Raw genomic sequence first — 18,103 nt, forward strand, 5'->3', positions numbered from 1 at the left:
GGGCTCTGGGCTGATGGCTCAGAGCCTGGAGCCTGTTTCCGATTCTGTGTCTCCCTCTCTCTCTGTCCCTCCCCCGTTCATGCTCTGTCTCTCTCTGTCCCAAAAATAAATAAACGTTGAAAAAAAAAAAAAATTTTTAAATAAAAATATAAAGGGGCACCTGGGTGGCTCAATCAGTTGGGCGTCCAACTCTGGCTCAGGTCATGATCTCACCATCCGTGAGTTCGAGCCCCACATCGGGCTCTGTGCTGACAGCCTGGAGCCTGCTTCAGATTCTGTTTCTCCCACTCTCTCTGCCCCTTCCCCACTCACACTCTGTCTCTCTCTCTCAAAAATAAAATTAAAACATAAACAAAAAGAAAAAAAAGGAAAAAAAAGAATATAAAAATAAATTTTAAAAACTGGAAAAGAGTAGGATCATGGACCACTTAACAGTTTTAAACTTCTAAAAAGAAAAATTTTGCAAACGGAAAAAAGTTGGGAGAAAAGATGTGCCACAAGTAGACAAATTACTAATGTTACGGAGAAGCTCATACAAAATGGTACGTTCCAAGAGTCACACAGATAAAATAGGTAAAACAAAGAAAATCCACTAAAAAGGAACAGAGAAGAGGCTAAAAACGTTATTTTAAAAGTCTTCAACCTCCTTAAGTGATGAAAGCAACAGAAGTTAAGACAAGTGTCCTTCTCAACCAGCAACTGTGTCATTTAAGGGCACCCTCGACGAAGGGGAGAGTACGCCTGGACAAACACCCTCACACAGAACTAAGAAGAGAACAAATGGGATTCAGGTTTCAAAACAGAAATTTGGTCATATACATCTAAAACAGGGTAGTTAAAAAAAACAAACAAACATACATACATAGAGATTCAAAGACTTCCAGAAAATACAGTTAAACTCAGAGTGACAGGAGTATATGAACTATTAATAGCTAAGAGGATCATAAAGTCAAGGATTACCAAAGTGTGATGAGATGTCATCCATCAGTTGGAGGACCTCCCCTCATTCCAAAAGGCAGCAAAATTCAGCCTACTTACTAAAGGGCACACAACTTAAAAGACATCCCAAGCAAATGCAATTTTTCAATAAAATAACTACGTATTAGTTAGTATTCAGTATTTAATTCAATCAAAAAAACCTGAACTTAAGAGGACACCAAAAACATGAGTAACAAAAGAAAAATAAACTGGTAAAGATGGACTTCATCAAAAGTAAAAACATCTATGTATCAAAGGACATTAAGAGAGTGAAAGGCAACCTACGGAATGGGGTAATAGCTGCAAATCATGTAAGCAGTAAGGCTCTAGCACTGAGAACAGATAAAGATCTCCTACAATGCAGCAACAAAAACCATCCAATCAAAAAATGTGTGGGGCACCTGGGTGGCTCAGCCAGTTAAGCATCCGACTTCGGCTCAGGTCACGATCTCACAGTTTGTGAGTTCAAGCCCCATGTCGGGCTCTGCTCAGAGCCTGCTTGGGATTCTCTCTCTCCTTCTCTGCCCCTCCCCCACTGGTGCTTTCAAAATAAATAAAATAAACTTAAACAAAAAGACAAAGACAGAATACTGAAAGCAGCCAGAGAAAAGCAACTCATCACATATAAGGAGTCCTCCACAAGATAATCAGCTGATTGCTCAGCAGAAATCTTGAAGGCCAGGAGACAGTGGGATGGTGTTTAAAGCACTGAAGGAAAAAACTCAGTTCTGTCAACTAAGAACTCTGTATCTGGCAAAAGTGTCCTTCAAAAATGAGGGAGAAATGAAGACATTACCAAATAAACAAAAGCTGAGGGAGTTCATTAGTACCAGACTTGCCTGACAAAAAAGCCTAAAGGGAGTCCTCTGAGATGAAATTAAAGGGAACTCAAAGCCATATGAAATATAAAGTTTTCAAGTAAAATATAAATACTGGTATTAATGTAAATTCAATCTGTAACCCCACTTTTTCTTTCCTACAGTATAAAAATGCACCTATGAATCTGTTAGTGGTGCACAATGCATAAAGATGTAATCGGTGACATCAATAAAAGAGGGGGCAGAGCTGTATAGGAGTAGAGGTTCTGTATGCCAACGACAAATTGGTAGCAATCAAATTACTTTAATTAGAGAACGTTATATGTAACCCCTATGATAACACAGAGGAAAAAAAAATCTATAGAATACACACAAAAGGAAATGAAAGGGGAATCAAAATACACCATTACAAAGAAATCAACAAAACACAAAAGTAGGCACTAACAGAGGAAACAAGGGGCAAAAAAGCTATTAAAAAAAAAAAAGAGAACAAAAGAAAACAAAATGGTACAAGTCCTTCCCTATGAGTGACCACTTTAAATGCAAACAGATTAGGGAGACTGGATGGCTCAGTTGGTTAAGCATTCAACTCTTGATTTCAGCTCAGGTCATGATCTTGCCAATTCATGGGTTTGAGCCCCGCACTGGGCTCTGTGCTGACAGTGTGGAGCCTATCTGGGATTCTCTCTCTCACCCTCTCTCTGTCCATCCCCCACTCGCTCTCTAAGTAAATAAATAAACTTTTAAAAAAGGTTAAAAAAAAATAAATGCAAACAGATTAGACTCTACAATCAAAAGACACAGGAAGGAAGAATTAAAAAACAAAACTGGTATCCAAATGTACACTATCTGTAAGAGACTCACTTCATGCCTAAAAAGGCATTTAGGCTGAAAAGTGAAAGGACACAAAAGATATTCAATGCAAATAGTAACCCAAAGAGAAAGAGACATGTAATGACTATTCCAGTGTCAGACAAAGTAGACATTAAGTCAAAAAATATTACAAGGGCATATTGTTAAAAAGATCAATTCACCAACAAGCCATAACAATTAAAAATATGCATGCACAAAACTTCAGAGCTCCAAAACATATGAAGCAAATGCTAACAGAAATGAAAGGAGAGACAGTTCTACAATAATAGTTGGAGACTTCAATACCCCAGTTTCAATAATGGATACAGTAAAACAGAAGATCAATAAGGAAATAGAGGAATTGAGCAATACGATAAACCAATTTGAGCTAACAGACATATATAGAACACTCCAACCAACACAGAATATACGTTTTCCTCAAGGTCGCACAGAAAACTCCCCAGGACAGACCATATGTTAGGCCACAAAATAAGTCAGAATAAATTTAAAGCATTTGAAGTCATACAAACTGTCTTTGTTGATCAGAATGGAATAGAACCAGAAATCAGTAACAGAAGGAAGACTAGAACTCACAAATATGTAAAAATTAAACACCACACCCTTAAATAACCAATGAGTTACTCCAAAGAAGAAACAATCACAATGGAAGTTAGAAAAAAAACACTTTCAAACAAGTGAAAATGAAAACAATACACCAAAACTTACGGTCTGCAGAGAAAGCAAAGCTAAAAGGGAAATTTAAAGCTGTAAACACTTATGTTAAAAAAGATCTCAAGCCAACAAACTAATTTTAATCTTTATTTTTGAAAGAGACAGACAGCATGTGAGCAGGGGAAGAGCAGTGAGAGAGGGAGACACAAAATCTGAAGCAGGCTCCAGGCTCTGAGCTGTCAGCACAGAGCCCAACATGGGGCTCGAACTCACAAATCGTGAGATCATGAGCTGAGCCACCCAGGTGCCCCACCAACAAACTAACTTTACACCATAAAAAGAACTAGAAAAAGTATAGCCAACTAAATCCAAAGATAAGAGAAGGCAGGAAATAATAAAGATTACAGCAGATACAAATAGAGAATAGAAAACCAATAGAGAAATAGCCACAAAACCAAAAGCTGGTGTTCTGAAAATATCAAGATTGACAAACTTTTAGCTAGACCCACGATGAAAAAAAGATACAAATTACTGAAATAAAGTGGGGTTATTACTACCAATTTTACAGAAATAAAAAGGATAATAAAAGAGTCCTATGAACAACTGAATGCCAACAAACTAGGTTAGCTAGATAAAATGGACAGACTCCTAGAAACACACAACCTTCCAAGACTGATTCATGAATAGAAAATCTGAATAGACTTCTCACCACTAAGGATTTGAATTGGTAATCAAAAGCCCCCCAACAAAGTAAATCCCATGACCCAGATGGCTTCACTGGTGAATAAAATACTTAAAAGTTAAACACCAACCCTTCTCAAACTCTTCCAAAAAATTGGAGAGAGCACTTCTTTACTCATTCCATGAAGCCAGTATTACCCTCACAACAAAGCCAAAGACCCTACAAGAAAAGCACAGAGCAATACCCCTTGTGAATATCAATGCAAAAATCCTCAACAAAATACTAACAAGCCTAATGCAGTAGCGTAGAAAAAAAAAAAAAAAAAAAAGGATTATACAAGATGACTGAGTGAGACATGTTTCTGGTGTGCAAGACGGTTCAACGTATAAAACCAGCCAATGTAATACACTATTATTAACATAATAAAAGAAAACAAAACACATCATCATCTCCACAGATGCAAAAAAAGCATGTGACGTAATTCACCACCCTTTCAGGGTAAAACCAAACCAAACCAAACCAAAAAAATTAATCAACAAAGAATGGAAGGAAACTTCAACATAATAAAGGACATATATGGATAAACAGATAACATCATAATGGTGAAAAACTGAAAGCTTTCCCTTAAGATCAGCAACAAGACAAGGATGCCCACTTTCACTACTTCTATTCAACATAGTATCTGAAGCTCTAGCCAGAGCTATTATACAAGAAATAAAAGGCATCCAAATTGGAAAAGCAGCAGTAAAATTATGTTCGCAGGTGACATAATCATATATACAGAAAAGCCTAAAGATTCCATAAAACCCATGGGCCCTATTAGCTAATTCAGTAATGGTGCAGGGTACAAAATCAACACACAAAAATCAGTTGCATCTCTACACACTAACAATGAACAATATGAAAAAGGAATTAAAAAAACAATTCCATTTACCATAGCATCAAAAAGAATGCAACACTTAGAATTACCTGAAGCAACAGGCAGGAAGACTACACCGAAAACTACAGTGAAAAACATCACTGAGACAAATTAAAGAAGGCAGAAACAGATGAAAAAACATCACACATTCATGGACTGGAACACTTAATACTGTGAAGGTGACAATACTACCCAAGGCTATCTACGGATGCAATGCAGTTCTATCAAATCCCAGCAATATTTGTTTGCAGGAGAAAGCCCCTCCTAAAACTCATGTGGAATCTCAAGGGACTCAGAATAACCAAAACAAATCTTTAAAAAGAAGAACCAAAGGCCCCTAGTGGGCTCAGTCACTGGAGCATGTGACTCTTGATGTAGGGGTTGTAAATTAGAGCCCCACATTCAGTGTAGAGATTACTTAAAATCTTTAAAAAATACCTAACATACATACAAAAACAGAACCACGTTAAAGGACTTACACTTACTGATTTCAGTACTCACTACAAAGTTATCCAAACAGTGTGGTCCTAGTGTAAAGACAGTGCAATAGAACAGACAGCCCGAAAATAAACCTTCACATATATGGTGGTCAAATGATTTTTGACAAAGTACCAAGACTATTCAATGGAGCAAGGAGAATCTTCTCAAGAAATGATGCTGGGAAAACTGGATATCCACACCCAAAAGAATGAAGCTGGATCCCTATCTTAACACAACAACCTACAAAAAAACCCAAATGTGTCCAAGACCTAAAAAGTAGGAGCTAAAACTCGAAAACTTAGCAGGAAATATAAAGGAAAAGGTTCATGACATTGGACTTGGCAATGATTTCATGTATGTGACACCAAAGGTAGAGGCAACAACAGGAAAAAAAAAGTAGATAAATTGCACTTTGGCAAAATAAAAAACTTCTATACATCGAAAGACACTATCAAGAGATTGAAAAGGGTAACCTGCAGAATGGGAGAAAATATTTGCAAATCATGTATCTGATAAGGGATTAATATCCAGAATACAAAGAAAACTCCTATAGCTGAAAGACAACAGCAAAACCCAATTTAAAAGAGCAAAGGACTTAAAAAGATATTTCTCCAAAAACAAGCTGATGGCCAGGAAGCATGTGAAAAGATGCTTCAAAACACTAACCATTAGGGAAATACAAACCAAAAGCACCATGAGATGCCACATCACATCCATTAGGATGGCTGTTACTTGAAAAAAGCAGAAATTAAGTGTTGATATATACGTAGAGAAAGTGGAACTTATGTGCAATGTTGGTGAGGAGGTGAAGCAATGCAGCTTCTATGGCAAAAATATGGTAGCTTTTCAAAAACTCCGACACTGAATTACCATATAACCCAGTAATCCCACTTTTGGTCTTTGTATGAAAAATAGTGAAATTAGAGACTCAAACAGTTATTTTATACCAATGTTTATAGTAGCATTAATCACAATAGCCAAATGGTGGAAACAGCCCAACCGTCACGGGTGGGTGAATGAATAAACAAAATACAGTATACACATGCAAAGTATTATTACTCAGCCTTAAACAGGAATGAAATTCTGACATACAGCATGGATGAACTGAAAACATTATGTTGAGTGAAATCAGACCCAACAAGACAAGTATCTATGATTCCACTTACTTGTGGTACCTAGCATAGTCAAATTCCATAGAGACAGAAAAGTAGAAAGGTTACCAATGGTGGTGGGACAAGGGGGAGGGTGAGAATGGGGAGTCAGTGTTCAATGGGAACAGAGTTTCAGTTTAGGATCATGAACAAGCTCTGGAGATGGACAGTGGTGATGGCTGTACAACAATGTGACTGTGTTTCTGGCCAACGAATTATACACTTAAAAATGGCTGAAATAGTCAATGCCATGCTAATGCATACTTTACCACAATGAAATAATAGGCAAAAAAAAAAAAAAATCACCAACATTATTTTGAAGAAAGAAATTACAAGTGAAGAGAAACTTACAGACACGTATGTGCGAGGGCTTAGAGGAGCCATCGGGTAACAGAGGAAATGGAGTTTTGGCAGAGGTCCCGGGAGGGAAGCAGCCAAACCACTTGGGAAGAGCTGGTTAATTTCGTTTTCCAGAAAAGTCAGCAGACTGGAAATATGAAGCCAATGTCAAGATTTCACTAGACTCTACAAGACCAGTTATCACACTGGACAAGTCTGCTCTCAAGTGTTTTTCAACAAGGTGCTACGGGCATTCTGGACAGAATGACTATGGCTTCCAATGGGCTCTCCTGCCCACCACAGGGCACTTATACTGTCCCTGCACTCCAAACCCCTTAATACCAGGATCACCCACCTCAGCCCGTTAAACTAACAATTGAAAAGAAGCCCAGGTATTTCTATTACCACGACAACCCCAGTTCACTCTGATGAACACCACAGAGCAAATCCAACAGCTAAAATAGGAGAGCCTTTGTGTGTCAGGACATGCCGGGTTACCAAGCAGGAAGAAACAATACCAAGTCTTAAAGGGTTGAAACAAAAAAAGGCTTCTCTCCTGTTGATGACACGTTCATCCCGGGCAAGCCAGGTGCACCATTCCACACTCTTCCGCACTGTCCTCACACGGGACCTGGGCTGACACAGCTACCGCTACCTGGAACGCTGGCAGATGCAGAAGCGGAGGGAAGGAGACGTGGCAAATGACGCACTGGCATTTAGAAAATTCCACCCAGAAGTGACACACAACCCTTCTCACATTTGATGGGCCAAAGCAGGTCAAACAGTCTTGCCTGTTAGGAGAGCCAGGAAAATGCATCCCTCTCCTTTATCCAGAAGGAAGGAACCTGATCAATTGTACAGAGCCCTGATGGCCTCCCAACTATGGCCGAACAGCATTCTGTGAAGATGCTGGGTCCACGTTCGTTACCGAAAGTTACTAAAGGGTGTATTACTGCCCAGTGTATTACTCAACAGCATGTCAGCACGGTATCATGCTAAGGAGTCCCATGAAGGGTGAGTCATGTACCGTAGGGTGAAACAATCTTCAAGCTGTTTCAATGTGGTGAGAGAAATAGGACTACCCAGGAAATAAGTCCAGGAGGGCAAATGACCCAGCGGTGAGGAGTACGGTCAGGAAGGACCACTGGTGGCAGCCCCCACAACTGCAGGGCAGAGTCAGCCTGAAGGCAGACCGAAGGGGAAGCAAGAGCGTGGAGAACAGCCAGGCAGGAGGTGACTGCCTGGAGGAGGCAGGTGACCCCACACTTACTCCAAACAAGCAGGGAACAGACCCTAACAGTGACAGGGGCGTGGGGGAGGGATATTCATCCCACAGCCCAGCCCTGAAAGCCTTAACACAGGGGTCCTCTTGACACACTTCGGCCCTGCTGGCAGAGTGGGAAGGGGAATGCGCCCAATCTTTGAGACACGGCCTATGGGCTGCTGACACTACTTAGCTCCTGACCTTGTGCCACAGTGAATGCACACACTCCCTAGGAGTGTGTCCCTTCTGGTCCCAACCACAGCCGGGGAGGAAGAGGATACACTAGTAACAATGAAGGCTGGCCTGAGGACTAGGGGCTCTTTTCAGTGAGATGTTGAAGCTGGCCTTGCGGGAAAACAAAATGATGGAGGCTTTGTTTTAAGTCCATTAAGGGCAGTGTTTTGTAAGAACCCCCCACCACAAGGCCCCCCGCTGACTTCAATTATTTTAATTAAAAAAATCCCCCAATAAAAAATGCCTGGGACCAACTGTCAGGAAAAAAAATAAAAGAGAGAATTAAGAATAAGCAGTAATTTTAAAGGCACTTTTATTTTTCTTAACTTTCCATTTTAAGCCAGTGCTAATGGAGAACAAAATAGAGGCATTAGACATTTTGCATTAAAAAAAATATATGCTTAGGCATTTATATCAGCATCAACTGAAGTGTTTTGTTTTGTTTTCCATTTAATTACCCTCAGAGTCATGGAGCTTTAAATAAAAAGATACTATGGGTTGGGGGAGCAGGCAGGGAGGTATCTTTTCTATTTCAGGATTTGTTACCGGTATGCTCTAAATTTTACACTCACCCTGCTTGTCAAACTCATGAACTCAGGGAGGGCTGGGAGGCTTTCACCATCACAGGTAGGGCAGGGGAAGGGAATTTTCTTCCCAGGAGAGTAATCTTAAATATCCTTTCTGTGTTAAAATAAATAAAAATATATTATGGAGGGGCGCCTGAGTGGCTCAGTTAATTTCAGTTAATTTCGTGCGACTCTTGATTTCCACTCAGGTCACAATCTCATGGTTCAGGAGATGGAGCCCCGAGCTGAGCCCTGCGCTGACAGCACAGAGCCTGCTTGGGATCCTGTCTCCCTCTCTCTCTGCCCTTCCCCTGCTCATGTTCTCTCTCTCAAAATAAATAAGCTTTATATATATGTATATGGAACATAATGCAAAACAGGCCTAACTTTTAAAAATAAAACTGGGTAAAACTGAAGATGGGTGAAAAAATCCCCTGCACAGACAAGGCTGGCTGCCATACCTCCAGGCCTCTGGGGCAGGCCTCTGGGCCTCTCCGCTTTTAGTGCAACAGAAACATTTGAGAAGCCCTGCTAAAGGATGTTCCAGTCTGTCCTAACTCTTACTTCCACTCCCTACACAGTGGCAGCTCTAAACCATCAGGGTTTTTTGTTGGGTTTTTTTGTACAATTCAACAAATATTTAACCCCTGCTATATGCCAGACCCTTCACACATCAGGATAATTACCATTTCGGCCTGCCACGTGATTCAGGGTCACCAGCCACTACCCTGGGGTAAATCCTAAGGCCCTCCTGACAGAGGAAGAGGCCTGCCACGCCAGGCTCTGTGCCAGAAGACCTGGACGCCAGAGCTCAATCATAACTGCAAGGCACTCTCTAGGTACACAGGACCCTCCTGCAGCAGAGGTTTAAAGATGGGGGGCTGCCTGCACAGCTGTGCGGCTGCTATGGAGGGCCTGGGGTCTGGGGGAAGGGATCCCTGGACCATACCCAGTGCTGAGGACATCAGTACGACCAGCGGGGGGGGGGGGGGGGGGCACAAGACACCTGGGAAGTTATCACCCACACACCTGGGTGGCTATTTTTAAACATTTTAAGTGACATAAAGTACATATACCTTAAGCGTACCGTCTGGTAAAGTTTTACAAACTGCACCCAGTTTGTATGCGTGCACGCAGATCCAGAAATACATTTTTCTTAGCTCTTAGAAACCCCTTATTATGGAGCCACTGTTTTACCTCTGGACATCCAACCTTCAGTAAACACTTTCAGACACCTAGGAGAGGATTTATAACTGAAATAAACAAAACAAAAGACGGCAACTCTTTTTAAAAAGTGGTCCGGTGCCACAGAGGCAAGGGGCTCAGAGCAGGGTATCCCTGTCCTTCCACATCAACATGACTGACCTGCACAAACTCCAGCATAGCCCAGTCCACAGGCACTGAGGCCATCACCCATTAGCACATTCTCGGATCTTCTTGGTTTCCTAGGTGGTGAGGAACAGACCTCTACCACTACTCTCTGCAGTCTCCCAAACTAAATACATAGGGGAGGTGCTCTACATTCAGGAAGAAAACAATGTTTCCATCTAATTATCAGGAGCCCTGGTTCCAACCTGAGCAAACACACTTGCTTTCTCTTGGCTAGTAATAAAGGGGGCAGTGCCTTAGGAAAACTTGTTGGAAACTCCCATCCACTGCAAATCAGGCACATTCCTTTCAGGAGGCAGTAAGTACATGATAAAGAAACGGTAATTAAAAACAGCATGGGGGCACCTCGGTGGCCCAGTCAGTTAAGCCTCCATGGGCTCAGGTCAGGATTGCACAGTTTTTGAGTTGGAGCCCCACTTCCAGCTCTGTGCTGACAGCTCAGAGCCTGGAGCCTGTTTGATTCTGCCTCCCTCTCTCTCTGCCCCTCCCCCACTTGCACTCCGTCTCTCTCAACAACAAACATTTAAAAAAAAAAAAAGAAAGAAAGAAGGAAAAAAAAAAACCAGCATGGACTCGGGCTCCTAGGTGGCCCAGCTGGTTGAGCATCTGACTTCGCTCAGGTCATGTTGTTCCTGTTCGTGGATTTGAGCCCCACTTCAGGCTTTGTGTTGATGGTGTGGAGCCTGCTTGGGATTCTCTCTCTCGCCTCTCTCTGCCCCTCCCCCACTCATGCTTTCTTGCTTTCAAAATAAATAAAACTAAAGAAAAAAAAACAACAACAGCGTGGACTCTAACACAAGGCTTAGGTATGCACCACCGCTGTGGTATTGCAAAGTTTCTTCTTTTAATAAAGAAAAATTTTTCAACAGAAAAATACATAAAATACACACTTCAATGAAACACTGCAGTCATTAAAAACGAAAACTGCAAAGACCTCCAAGCTCCCCAGAAATAGCACAGACAGTGCTAAAGAAAGCAGAATTTAAATGGCAATCATACTACAGAATTAGGCAAAAATGGTGACTAAACACAGGCAAACACCAGATGGGAAATATCTAGAAAAATTACACCCAGAGAATAGGAAAGGTAGAGCAGTAGTTCCAAGTTTGTTTTTATTTCAGCTTTTATGAGCATGTTATTACTTGTACAAAAATTCCTCTAAGTACTATTCCTATATAAGAGCTTTGTGGATCTTACTCATATTCCCACATTTTTACACACTATACCTAAAGAATCTGGTCCAAAGCCTAATCTGGCCAGCTGCTAAAAAAGAACCAGACCCAGGGCCTGGGTGACTCAGTGGGTTAAACATCTGACTCTTGATTTTGGTTCAGGGCATGATCTCGTGGTTGGTGAGTTGAAACCCACATCAGGCTCCACACTGCTGACAGTGCAGGGGGCCTGCCTGGGATTCTCTCTCTCTCTCTCTCTCCATCTCTCTCTCTCTCTCTCTGCCTCTGTCTCTCGAAATAAATAAATAAACTTAAAAAAAGAAAAGAAAAAGAAGAACCAGAGCAGCTAATGCCCCAGACCTTGGAGTTAAAGGGAAGTGCAAAGGAATGAGAAAACTCAAAAGTGCTCACCACCCCTCATATTTACACAATACATTATACTTAGCACGTCCTTGAGTAACTCAATGGCACTGTAAGCTGGACAAAGATTTCTACCCTCATAACATTATTTCAGTGAAAGCTGTGTCACTTGCCAAGATGGATCTCAGGAGTCCAGTGGCAAGAGTGAGGACAGAATCCAGCCTCCTGCCTGGCTGGGTTGCCCAGAGCAAATCACTCCAGTTCCCCGTATCTTTAAAATCCAGATAATACAAGCCACTTCACCAAACTTCAGTGAAGATTCAATCTGATAAAAGACAATGATAGTTTCCAAGGGGGGAGTGGAGGTGGGAAAAGGTGACTCCTAAGGTCTTCTCCCATCCCCAAAACCAAAGGCTCTGAAGCCAGCTGAGTTCTGACAAAGGCAGAAGAGTCCAGGAGTTCCAGAGCGACCTTGGCACTAAACACATAGTAAGTGCTCAAAGAACATCTGATAGGACTAACCCAGCCCTCTGTCACCAGCTGATGATTAGGAAGAAAACAAGTCATGAGCTACCTGAACACAAACCCTGGCCCCCAACTGTGAGACTCTACAATGTTTTGCACCGCATACAGATGGTGCATTTAGCACTGTTAAAGACCAAGTATTCTGCACATTAACTTCAGCTATACTTCAAATATGTTTCTGCATGGTCCTGTTTAAAAACATTCAGATAGAGAACTGATGGTTACCAGAGGGGAGATGGGTGAGGGATGGGTGAAACAGGTGAAGGGGATTAGTATACTTATCATGATGAGCGCTAAGTAATGTACAGAATTGTTGAATCACAATCCTGTACACATGAAATGAATATAACACTGTATGTTAACTATAGTGGAATATTAAAAACTTAAAAAATAAAATAAATTCAGAAACCATTGCTTTCCAAGAAGAAAAGAAAATGGTCCTACTGATATTTTCTTCTCTCTAGCCCTCCTCCACCAGTGTGTATCAGTTCCACTTTGGTGAATAAATCTAGATCTTTGGAAAAACCAAATTCTATCTTAAGAGATAAAAAATTCTAAACTGTAGGTCAGAGAAAGTGCTGAAGAGTAAAACAGAACTCTCAAGAACAGTTTAAGATGAACATGTCTAGACTATTGTATTTGAATGGCTTTATTGACCTTTTTCATTAATTTACAATCATATTCAGTTTTACGTCACAGAATTATCTCATGGATTTCTGCTCTTTGTACCTGACCAGATCAGAATGGCTATGATCGCTGACATTTCTCCTCATCAGTGAGAATTCCGTTCTACAGATGGGATGATCAGAAGTACATCAAAACAAACAAAAAACAAGTGACCTTTCTAAATATGGGACTATTAAAATGGCCAATCGTTATGGGGTCCTTCCAAGAAGTCACAACAATCCCTCTCTGTGAGCAGCTTCTGAAGCTCTGGGCACACATGTTGAGTCAGAGAATCCTAAGGCTACACTTTGTAGCTATGAGGTCAATACCAGAGAAATTCCTCTTTACCCCTTCCACAGCATGCATGACTAGGAGACTATCTAGCTCCGTTTCCTTCTCCAAGAGTCCAACCTGTACCCTAGAGCAAGAAGAGAGTAAAAGGACAGCACTGACATTCACAACCTCCTGGTTCTTCTGCTGGGAAGCTTGGGCAGTCGCAGCCTGCAGCTCCTGTTTGAGCTGCCCTCCAGAGGGCTCTCAGGAAGGGACCACACCCTTGCCTTTACTGGGGCACTACTCCTGTCATTCAACATAAAAACATAAAGACCCAGTGATGGGCCCAATCAGGACTTCAGCCATAGGAGGTGTGGTCCCCGTCAGAGAACATCAAATCTAACCCAGTGGTGAGGTTGCCAAAAAAGCAGAAAGTAGAAGGGAGTTCAGTTTACACCAATGTCTTAGAACATCAGGCCGTAAGCGGCTTTGCTGGAACCCCTTCCAGCTCTGCCCTTTCCAAGGGATGGAAATTATATTTACCGTGTATGTGAGACTAAAAGCCACTGCACACTGTGCTCTAATGCCACGTCAGGCAGTTCATCACACTGCTTTATTCATAAGGCTAGGGGACAGGGTAGAGCCACTCGAATTTAGTCCCTTGCTGTGCCTGAAATGTTCATTAAGTGCTCTCACCTACAGTCACCTGCCCACCCTATAGAACTTCCCCACTAATTTAAAGAGACTATAATCTGCTCATGTTTAAATTATGATGAACAGGAACATTTCAACTGGAAAAATCGTCACACATCTTAGTTTGTGATGCCAATTAGGTCTTTAGGAAAGAAAAAAAAAACCTGATCATCTTACATAAAGTAATTTGCCCTAATTGGTACATAATAGGTCAGATTATAATTTGTGGATTACCCCCACCTGGTAAATAGTTTATTTAACATTTTAGAGCTACCAAAAATTAGTCTCATTATTTGACAATAAAATGTTCACTTCCAAATTCATCTAAGTGGTGGGAGTGTAGTTAGGGCAGAACAACAGGTTTCCGTAATCCTATATTATCAAGATACATTTTCTGATGAAATTCACCTAGGGCTCAAGGCTCCTTCCAGAAAGGGTGAGATCCTAGAGAAAGTAAAGCCTCCTAGAAGCACAAGAGACTAATTATATCATCAAGGCCAGTGGAAAATAAAACAAAAGCAAAAAACTAACCTTATCTCAGTCCTTCTTACTCTTGAGGTCTGTCCTTTCCTTACTTTTAATACCTCCCCTCACTGGGGGAATTTAAAAATAATACCCTCTCATAAACAACATTTTTTTTTCTCAAATGTCTACTTGTAGGAAACCTTGCAGACATCACTAAATGGCCAAAGGGACCAACCATTAGTGGCTCTGCCTCTAATTTGCGCCAGGACTCAGGCAGGTGACAGCAGCCTGCGCTCAGGCACCACTGACTGCTCGGGCAGCGTGGGCGCTGCTGGGTCGCTTCAGTCTCCCAATGCCAAGGCCTGGGGCCCCGCCTCTCTCTCTCTCTTTCTCTCCAAGGCCCAGCACCCAGGTAAAGAGGTAAAATACCACCAGTCTAAGGTAAAGTGGAAACGGTGAGTCAAAGGCACTCACAAAACAAACAAAAAACCGTTACACAAAGCCTCCCCCAACTCTCACAAGCTGCTTCCTTCCCTTTCTAGAAGTTTTATTTTTAGTTCATTTCAAAAAAGTTGGCATTACTTACCTCTGAAAATACTAGGTATGTTCGTTACTAGAAAGGGAAAGCTCTTAAGAAGTAAAACAGGAAAGTGAAGCCACGTTCACATTCCCACCACCCAGTGAAACATTTGGGGGGTACTCTCAAGTGTGTGTTAATGGAGATTTTTAAAACCTAGTTAGGACCATAATTCATAACTGGGTCCTGCTGTTTACGCTTTGTGATCTTGGGGCTTTTTGTTTTTTAACTTGGCCTCATGACGTTGCCATTTCCCCTCCCAAGTGGTTACGAATTATTCCCTGAAAACAGTTACTGAAGTTCTAGAACAAATACAAAAGCAATTCCTTGTAAATTACAGCCCATTATCCGAGTTGAACAGGACCCTTGACTGTTTTCTACAAAACTCACTTGCCTGAAACTTCCTTATTTCTGTGCCAATTCCCGGAGAAAAGTGGGGGGGGCGCGCACCAGAAAGCGCCCCGCACACCCCTCTCCACCCCCGCCTAAACCTCCCTCGAAACGTGTCCACTCCTCAGGCTCGCGGCCCCAGCGGCCCGGCCTGCGACCCCCCGGGCACCCACCCGGGAGGGAGGCGAGCGCCTCGCGCGGGGACGCCCAGCCTCTCCAGTCCTGGCGGCACAGCGACGACCCCCTGCGCACACCTGCACGGCGCGCCCGCTCCGGCGTTCGCGGGGCTAGGCTGGCCAGATCCACAACGCGGTGGCCCAGGGCCACGTTTCCACCCCGAGGCGGGGAGGAGAGCCGAGAGCAACCGGCAGGCAGGCCGTGATGCGTCCGCGTAGCGGCGGGACCCTCACCTGTGAGCGAGACGCCAGCTCCATTCTTCCCACCCGGGCTCCAGCCTCCTGCTACCACGCGGCCGCGGGAACCTGGCTCGCCACGGGCCGGTCGCCAGCAGAACACCCGCGGCCGCGCAGCCCGCGCGCTGCGCCGGGAGCTCCGGCGGGCTCGGGGAGGGGCGCACTTGGCGCCCGGGACGGGGGAGCTCGCCGCGCCTCCCACCCGGCGCCGCCGCGCTGGGCTGCGAGGCTCGAGTGTCGGACCAAACTTTCGCGACCGGTGAACTTCGCTTCGGCTGCGGCGTGAGAGGAGGCAGCAGACGGGCGCGGCCCCAGGCGGCTGCGGGTGCGGGGGCGCCGGGCTCCCCCCTGCAGCGGCGGGAGGGAGTGGAGCCGTCCGGCCGGGTTTCGCGCGGGAGAAATGAGGGGGCAGTCCCGGCGCAGCCTCCAGCTGGCACGCCCGGCTACGCGCGCCGGATATTTGCACGGCTTATTCCAGGTCCTGCCCTGGAGCACATGCCTCTGTTGCAATCCGTGTCTCTGCTCCAGAAAAGCATTGTAGAGCTACTTCAGAGCTGGTTTTGTTTCGCTGTTGCAAAGGGGCGGGATTCCACCGCCTCCCCATTTTCTACAGGGTTCACTTTGCAAACCAGGCATTCCGGGTTGGGGAGCTGCAAAATCCCCTGGAACTTTAGACAGCCTTTGCTACACCATTGTACACGTAGGCCTATAGCCCCACTAGAGATTTCTAGAGGTTAGAAAGCTGATTAACGAATACTGGCAGAGCAGGTAGTATGTGTCAGGCACTGTATTAGACCTGGCAACACAAGATTGCACGAAAAACAGGTCCCTGCTCTGTCGGAGCTTCGGGAGCCAGCCACGGGCATGACGACATAAATGCAATATTCATCCAGGTAAGTGTAACAGTAATGTCACAATTAATTTGATTAATAATTTAACAATTCAAATATCGATAATGGTGATAATAAATTCAATTATAATGATGCAAATAAAAGTAAATGTGGATCTATGATAGATGCCAGGAAGGAAAAGGTAAGTGGTACTACGGTGGTTTAAAACAGGGAGACTTAATTTGGCACAGGTCAGGGAAGAATTCTTAAAGTTCAGGTATGAAGAGTGAAGAATTAAGTGGGTGGAGATTGTGGAAGGCTTAAAGTAGGTATTGGGGGAGGGTGATGGATGAAGTTGTCCTCAAATCCTAGCAGGGTTGCTGGGCAGTATTGAGAACCAGTTTAGCACTGTGGTCTTGAGTTCACAGCGGAACACTCTATGCGTGAGACCTTCTGCAGCCCTTCTTGGCTGCTTGGGAATCTGACATTCATCTTTTCTTGGTTGAAGCAGGGAATGAAGTTGGTCAAACATTTGCTAAAGCTTGAGGAGAAAACATCTGGGAACTGCCCCCTTTTTCCAACTTTCATTGGTTCAGCAAACATGTCTTATGTGCTCTCCATGTTCCAGACTGTGGGGGAAGAAAGACCAATAAAATCTGGTCTGATTTTTTTAAAAAGTTTTGTTTTCTATTTATTGGATAAGCTATTCATTATAGCCACTTTCATTTTTATTATGCCCTATCTCCTTAAATCTTCCCAATATTCTTCCAGATTCTTGTTATCCACATTTTTAAATAAGGAGACAGAATCTAAGAAGATACATTAGGGGAAAGATCCCTGTCACCCTGCTAGTAAATAACAACTGCAGACTGCCAAACTGAAAACCATTCCTTATGCCTCCAAATTCAGCATTCTCTCCTTTATTCTTTACCTTTTCCCTTTGGTTGCCAGGAAACTCAAGAGTGAAATTTATTCCCTTAGAACTTTTTTTTTTTTGTATATTTGCTTTCCATGAAACAGTGATCTTATTTTCATCTGTTTCCTTTCATTGTAGGTTGTCATATCCCTTTTGCAAAAGGGAATATAAATTTGACATAGGTCAGATTTTGCAAAGTACTTAAAGTAACCTAGTTCTTATTTGGAAAACTATAAACAACTGAGCCTTCTTGCTTTAGAGATTTGCTGTAACTAGTCCTTAAGTCTTCAATTGTCAACCCATAAACTTTCTTCCTTTGTCTGGAAAAGCCCATGCACTTCAATAGTACTTACTAATTGATTCTATAGTGGTGTGTTTGTTGTCCGATTGTGGTTCCATTCTGTTCACAGTTGACCCTTGAACAACCAGGGGGTTAGGGGTGTTAAGCCCCACCACAGTCAAAAATCTATGTGTAAATT

The 18,103-nt window shown here is 42.9% G+C and overlaps 1 protein-coding gene across 3 annotated transcripts in view; it reads right to left on the reverse strand.

The window, feature by feature from the left end:
- The window catches only part of CDCA7L (cell division cycle associated 7 like), a 38,850-nt gene extending 22,858 nt beyond the window's left edge, over nucleotides 1-15,992 (reverse strand). The window contains exon 1 of one of the 3 annotated variants that reach the window (XM_047094657.1): nucleotides 15,876-15,992. In XM_047094657.1, coding sequence (XP_046950613.1) covers nucleotides 15,876-15,899 — 24 coding nt within the window. In that variant the 5' untranslated portion in view covers nucleotides 15,900-15,992. The remainder of the gene's footprint in view (nucleotides 1-15,875) is intronic. The other 2 variants (XM_047094656.1, XM_047094655.1) reach the window with 2 other exon arrangements.
- Nucleotides 15,993-18,103: the final 2,111 nt, after the last annotated feature.

The sequence above is a fragment of the Lynx rufus genome, unplaced genomic scaffold (assembly GCF_022079265.1).
Source record: "Lynx rufus isolate CCGP_SWC_20201006 ecotype Redwood Valley unplaced genomic scaffold, mLynRuf1.p SCAF_4, whole genome shotgun sequence".
Classification (NCBI taxonomy): domain Eukaryota; kingdom Metazoa; phylum Chordata; class Mammalia; order Carnivora; family Felidae; genus Lynx; species Lynx rufus.